This window comes from Humulus lupulus, chromosome 8 (assembly GCF_963169125.1).
Source record: "Humulus lupulus chromosome 8, drHumLupu1.1, whole genome shotgun sequence".
In the NCBI taxonomy this organism is placed as follows: domain Eukaryota; kingdom Viridiplantae; phylum Streptophyta; class Magnoliopsida; order Rosales; family Cannabaceae; genus Humulus; species Humulus lupulus.
In genome coordinates, this window is record NC_084800.1 from 180,480,747 (window position 1) to 180,487,707 (window position 6,961).

The following is a 6,961-nucleotide window of genomic DNA, read 5'->3' on the forward strand; positions in this document are numbered from 1 at the left end:
ACATAAAATACAAAATTTCAATAAATGAAAAGAAAGTAGATACATGGAAAGGATAGAAACAAACTATATTCTCTTTTTGTTTTATGTTCATTTAATTAGATATAACTTAAAAATTATTATTGCTAATCTAAACAATAATTAAAATGTATGTCTTATTATGTATGATAATTTGTACAATATTTTTTTTATATTAATATAATAATAGTCATGAAAAAATAAAAACTATGAATCTAATGACTACAAAATAAAAATTAGGAACTTAAGTGATACAGCGGCCCAAATATTAATATCTTATTAACTACATATATTTTAGTGGCTGAAAGACATCTTTTATAGTAATTGTTTGCCTAAATAAAACTTGAATAAACTTCAGATGATTCAGCAATGTGTAACCAAAAAGAACTTTTAATATATTATTGAATGTATACATAAGTTGCCTCACTTTATCAAAAAGTGGAGAATGAAAACACACAAACTTAGGAATGAATATAAATGGATATGATTATTTTATTTTTCTAACATAACAATAGAAGCCGTTCTTGATTCCATATTCTTCTCCATAAAAGTAAAAATTGTAAAACAATTTTGTTTTCCTGATCAAAAATTAGGACCAGCTGCAACAATTTCCTCAGTCAAATTACTGTCTTTTCCGACCTTGTAGTTCAAGAACACCTCAAAATTGTTCTTGAACAAACCACCAAGATGAAGTAGGCTGTCCTTGTAGGCCTTCTTGTCCGACCACTGCAGCCAGCCACAATAAAAAAGTATTATGTTTTGTTGTTTGTTCGCTTATATGTTAAAAAAAAGAACCAACTTACAGTGTTTATAGGGTCCAGGATTTGTGATGGGACACCCTCAATCTCAGTGGGGATTTCCAGACCAAATACTTCAGTTTTGGTATAGTTTGCCTTTAACAGAGCTCCTGAGTGAATGGCGTCAATGATTTTCCTTGTGTAAGCTAACTTGATACGGCTACCAGAACCATATCTGCATAACAAAACAGAACAATTCATCATAAAATCAAAACCAATACCAAATATTAAAGATATCATTCTGGTTAGCCATTTATAGATAAGGAGCTCACTACAAGAAAATTGAGTTATCTCGATGGCGGGCCTGTGTCAAATCCCCGAGATAGGGATATCTCGGCGAATTTTGGCCCTGGAGAAAGGGTGCTTTTGTTGTAGTATCTACTACTATAGATTAATTCTAAGAACTATAATGGCATCAACTCTCTCCCTCATACAAATGATCTAATTTTTTTCATTCATACCTTCCACCTGACCAGCCAGTGTTAACAAGCCACCCTGTAGCGCCATGTTTTTGCATCTTTTCAGCTAGCATTGTGGCATATTTTGTAGGATGCAACATTATAAAGGCCGCACCAAAGCAAGCTGAGAATGTTGCTCGTGGCTCTTTTACACCCTCCTCTGTTCCAGCCACCTATAGTATAGTATAGTATAGTATATGCAACCCATTTCGTTAATGACTACTCTTGCCGAGTTTTCTTGATGAAATGACAAAACAGGTCAAAATCTTACATCAAAACAAAAAGCAAATGAAGTACGTACCAGAGCAGTGTAACCACTGATGAAATGGTACATAGTTTGGGCCAAGCTCAGCTTGCTCACAGGGGGGAGAACTCCGAACGCGTCGCAGGCCAAGAGAATCACGTTCTTAGGATGAGGGCCAACGCAGGGTATTTTGGCGTTTGGAATGTACTCTATTGGATAGGCAGCTCTGGTGTTCTCTGAACCCCATTAATTGAGATTGAAAAATCAATTTAGTCACATAATAATTAATGCACTTTGACACACTTTTTATAGTGTCACGACTTGTATAATAAGCAATGAATAATTAATTGATTTTACCTGTAACAGATTTGTCTGAATAATCTACTTCTCGAGTATGCTCATCAAAGACCACATTCTCCACCACTTCACAACAGTAAAAATAGAAAGACACGTGATTAATTATAATAGTTTGTAAATGGTAAAGTAACATAGTAGGTACCAACCAGTTCCAAACTTGATAGCATTCCAAATATCAGGCTCCTTTTCCCTAGACAAATCAATGCACTTAGCATAGCAGCCTCCTTCAATGTTCGACACACCATTGTCACTCCAGCAATGCTCATCATCCCCAATCAAATACCTATTGTGATCAGTGGAAAGGGTTGTCTTCCCAGTGCCTAATAAAACCGACAGCAAAGAGTGGATTAAAACCAAATAATTAAGTTATAAGACCTTATCAAGCATTTTGTTTTAATATATTGATGTACCTGATAATCCAAAGAAGAGGGCAACATCACCATCTTTGCCCATGTTACAGCCGGAATGAAGGGAGAGGATTTGGCGCTTGGGCATGAGATAGTGCATCACACCAAATAGGCCTTTCTTCATTTCACCAGCATATTGGGTGCCCAAAATGACCATTTCTCTCCTAGCAAGATTGAGGTCTATGCTGGTGGATGAGGTCATGTAGTGGGTGTAACGGTTGCATGGGAACTGACCAGCGTTGTATATAGTGAAATCAGGGGTCCCAAAGTCCTCCAACTCTTCTGGAGTGGGTCGTATGCACCTGTCAATGTCATCACCACCATATATTAATTGATTTATCACTTAAGACATCAATTGTCCGTACAATTTTAATTGCTACTTACATGTTGTGCATAAATAAGGAGTGGTAAGCTCTGGCGGATACAATCCGAACTTTGATTCGGTTTTCTGGATCCCAATTCAGAAATTGATCGTTCACAAATACCTGCGTAGTTCATCACAAATATAAAACTCCATTTCACTTCAAATATCCTGTTACATTACATAGTCATGGTCTCGATGAGACACTTTACACAAAATAAGATATACCTAGAAGTAATACATAAAACAGTGTTAAACTATTGGCACTACTTTGATAAGAAACTAATTACCTTTTAAAATTTAATAAAAATGTATATTAAGGTTCGTTTGGATACCAATACTTTTAAAATCACTCTTTTCTAAATCTATAAATAATTAAATATATATTTATACAAACCTTCGCGCTAGCTATATATATGCATTCATCTATTTAAATACATGTCTATGCATACGTATTTGCCCAAATTTGACGTTGTTATATGCCCATTAATCAATATATATTTTATTTCGAAAAACGAAAAAGAAAAAAAAAAAACTTAACGCGTGATCTCATAAACGAGCACCTATATATAATTAAGAATTACATACGAGAGAAGAAGTAAAATTTTGTCCCGTTTCTAACGTTAAAGTACATGGTAAACGTTATCAAAGAAGATTGAACTTACAGCATTTTTAACAGAGTAAGTAAAATGTCTAATTCTTTATAATATAGAAAAAAAAATGGTTAAATAGAATATAAATTTATATTTTTTTTCCTAAATGAATAGTATTTCTTTATATGTAGTTAAATACTATTCATCAAGTTATAAAATATTTTTTTATAAATTTTTGTATATATATAAGTGTGATACTATTATATTTAATTATTTTATTTCTTAAAATTAATAAAATATTTTAAAAAAATATAATATTTAAATGATATAGAGAAAAAATAGAGAAGTTGGTGTATAGTATAATGTAAAATTTTAAGGTAAATTATAAAAAAAATATGTTTTGGTAATGTATTTTGTAATAAACTTTTTTTATAATATTTATCTAAAACTCACAAAAACATCTTCCATCAATTCTTTTATACATATATTTATAATATCTATATACAAATTTTAATTAATTTATATCTACATTTACATATCTTTATATAATATTTTAATATTACTATTTTTCTTTATAATATTTTAATATTATTATTTTTCTTTATAAGATTTCTCTCTTAGTATATATTTATTATTTATTTTTTTAAATTGTTTTATTTTATTTTAATTAATAAAATATGTTAAAAATATAATATTTAAACGAAGTAGAGGTACGATGTATCCTAAAACTTAAAAGTTAAAAAAAAAAAGTGTTTTGAGAAGTATTTTAACAGATTGAGGAGCAGGGGCGGAGGGAGGTGGGGGCATGTGCCCCCACTCAACTTTTACAAATTTTTTTTTTAGTGAAATTTGAACCTATTTTGAAATATACACATAAATTATGGTCAAATAAATAATTTTATTACTTTGCATATAAGTGAAAAGAAATATTATATATATGTATAATACATATATATAAATATTTTAATTTTTGGTATATAAACAAAAATTTTAATTAATCAATATTATTATATGTTGGTATGAAGTTGAATTATGAAACACTTCAAAACAATAAAAAAAAATATCACCTAATTTTGTTGTTTCTTTTTATTTTAAATATTTTGTTGATGTATAAAAAAACAAACACGTGTGTTAACATAAATATTTAAAAACTTGTTTTCGGTACCTTAAATTATACATAATTTCTAAAAAAATGTGTGTAATATATATTATGACTACAATATATATAATTATATAAAAACAATTAAGATTCTAAATATCTATATACTAAAAGCACAATGTAATACCGGGAGAATTTCTCAATATTTTTTATAAAAAATACAAAAATTAGCCTTAACTTTGTACTTTCTGGCTGGCTCCGCCACTGTTGAGGAGTGAGTCGTATTAGTCATCGGTATAGTTAACTATAATAAATTGTTAGTAAGGGATTCGAAATGGCGACCAGTTCCCATAAATCTAGGAACATTTTTTTTGTTTCTTTCTAATTTTCCATGAAATAAAATATACTAGATAAGGATCCCCAAAAAGCTGATTTGGAGTTTAAATGGTCAAAACACCAGCTAAGTAACACGTCTCTTAATTAATGGCTTTATTCAAAGAAGACTCACGTTTTTCTAAAAATTAATTAATTCCCATTATATTGTTAGAAATTTTGATGCAAGTTGATTCAATTAATAAACTATCAGAAATTCAGAATGGAGCGAATAGGAAAATATATAATTATAATTTCTATACCTTCTCTAAGGAATTCAAGTAATCCACAGCTCTTTCTCTGTTGACTAAAAAGGTTTGTTCGTCCATTTCAATATTAGGAGAGCCCCTTAAAAAATGTACATGTGCATATATATAAGTATTAAAATTGGGAAAAAAAAAATATAATAAAATAAAAAAAAATTAGAGAAGGGTCCACTTACTTTCCCCACCACAGCTCATCCTCAGTGGTGTCATCCTTAACAACACGCTTGTCTCGTGGAGCTCGACCTGTCTTTGCCCCGGACAGTGTGGCCAATGCACCAGTTGACGTTATGAACGAACCTTTCTCCGACTTTATAGCTTGTTCATACAGTTCTGTACTCGTACAAAACAATAGTAATAATATTATGTATATAGTAATTATAAATATGTAATAAAAAATTAATTAAATATATACGAACCAGCAGGGGAGAGGTTATAGAGAACATGAGTAAACTTAAGGGAACTGTCACTGACAGCAATGGTGGGAGCAGAGTAATTAAAATGGTGATGGTGATGGTGGTGGTGAGTTGGTGTCTTCTGGGCCTCCGATGACTTCCGTGCGGTGGCGGGGTCTCCCTTCACCAACTTCGGCCCTGTTTCTCTCGTCAATGACGCCAATGACGCACTGTGCGTACGTATATCCAACCAATATATAAAATTAGTATCTCTAATATTATATTACTCGTTATATGAATGTAATATTAAATATTGCTTATCAATATGTGTTTAGATGTTTCATATAAAACAAACTTTAATAGACAATACTGATTTCTTTTAATTATATAATAGTTTAGTTAAATCAATTGTAATAATCGGATCTTAGTACTCTCTTTAATTTGCCAACAAATCCAATTTAATTAGACTCCAAACCAACCATTATTATCCAATTGAGATATAATTAGATATCTAACATTTACATTTTGAAAACATCTACTCTATATTATAATTATTTTATAATTATAACTCTTTATAAAGATAACTTTTCAAATACACTATTTTATAAAGAATATATTAATGCACTTTATTTCTCGGTGTACCCATCTTCCGGTTTCGAAACGAGCATGACTTTTGGTGTTTTTTTATTGTGTACATTATAAAATTCTAAATAATTTATTATAGTACAATTATAATTCAAATAATTTGGTGAGTGTGATTATTTCTTTTATGCATGCGAAAAGTAATATGTTATAAGTATCGAAAACAAAAGAAAGGAGCAAAAAAATTGATAGGAAAATATATATAATAATTATGGGAAATTGTAGAGGGATTAATTAATGGTTAGTGTGAAAATAAAATAATGTGAATTTGGACCTAATGGATTGGAGTTGCTGCTTATGAAGATCGTCTTCAGAAATGGGGAACAATCTGGGGGAACCCGAAGACCTGATGGGAGTGGAGGGCGCCGACTTCTTCCTCTGAAGTGAATGAAGCTCGTCCAGTGTTTGCGCCTTCACCGGAGCCGAGCTGTCATCGTGACAGACCTCCTCTGAGGACGACGACGTCGTTTTATTCCCCGTTTCGATCTTCGCCAGCCCGTTTCGTCCAATACTCACGCTCCTTCCGAAGCTGAACTCTTTTCTGCCACTGCCACCTTTCATCTCATGATCACCATCGAATGACGATGATGATGGTGATGATGATCCTCTCTTCTCCGCCATCGATTTTTATGTATATAAATATTGAAGAAGAATATAATCGTATTCGATAGGGTTTAGACGAGTGCTTAGAGAATTAGATGACACTGGTGATGAAGATGATGATGAGAACCAAAACCTATTTAAAGGCTGAGGAAGACACCATGTATATCGTTGTTGGTCACCCAAAACTTTATTACTATAATTATTATTTTTAGAAAAAAAGAAAGAAGATTAAAAAATAAAAAAAGAAGTAAATGCAAAACGGAAATGGATAATGATTGAAGCTGTCAAGAAGGGTGCACACGTATGTTGGTGCTGGCAATCACACTTTATTGGTCTTAAATTATAAGAACATCAC

At 31.3% G+C, this 6,961-nt stretch overlaps 1 protein-coding gene across 1 annotated transcript; it reads right to left on the reverse strand.

The window, feature by feature from the left end:
• Window positions 1-387: 387 nt before the first annotated feature.
• On the reverse strand, window positions 388-6,729 carry LOC133798735 (phosphoenolpyruvate carboxykinase (ATP) 1-like). Its single transcript, XM_062237194.1, has 12 exons — window positions 6,278-6,729; window positions 5,386-5,591; window positions 5,146-5,299; window positions 4,967-5,051; window positions 2,663-2,763; window positions 2,282-2,580; window positions 2,018-2,191; window positions 1,872-1,937; window positions 1,572-1,750; window positions 1,274-1,443; window positions 819-987; window positions 388-741 (listed from the first exon to the last, which is right to left on the reverse strand). Exons 1-12 carry the CDS (start codon window positions 6,622-6,624, stop codon window positions 598-600), a joined length of 2,094 nt encoding a protein of 697 aa, XP_062093178.1. The 5' UTR covers window positions 6,625-6,729; the 3' UTR covers window positions 388-597.
• Window positions 6,730-6,961: the final 232 nt, after the last annotated feature.

Coding starts and splice junctions, on each gene's coding strand:
- LOC133798735 (XM_062237194.1), bottom strand. CDS start 6,624: ATGGCGGAGAAGAGAGGATCATCATCACCATCATCATCGTCATTCGAT. Junction 2,581..2,662: donor TCCTTATTTATGCACAACAT/GTAAGTAGCAAT, acceptor TGACATTGACAG/GTGCATACGACCCACTCCAG. Junction 1,444..1,571: donor TCAGTGGTTACACTGCTCTG/GTACGTACTTCA, acceptor ACTATACTATAG/GTGGCTGGAACAGAGGAGGG.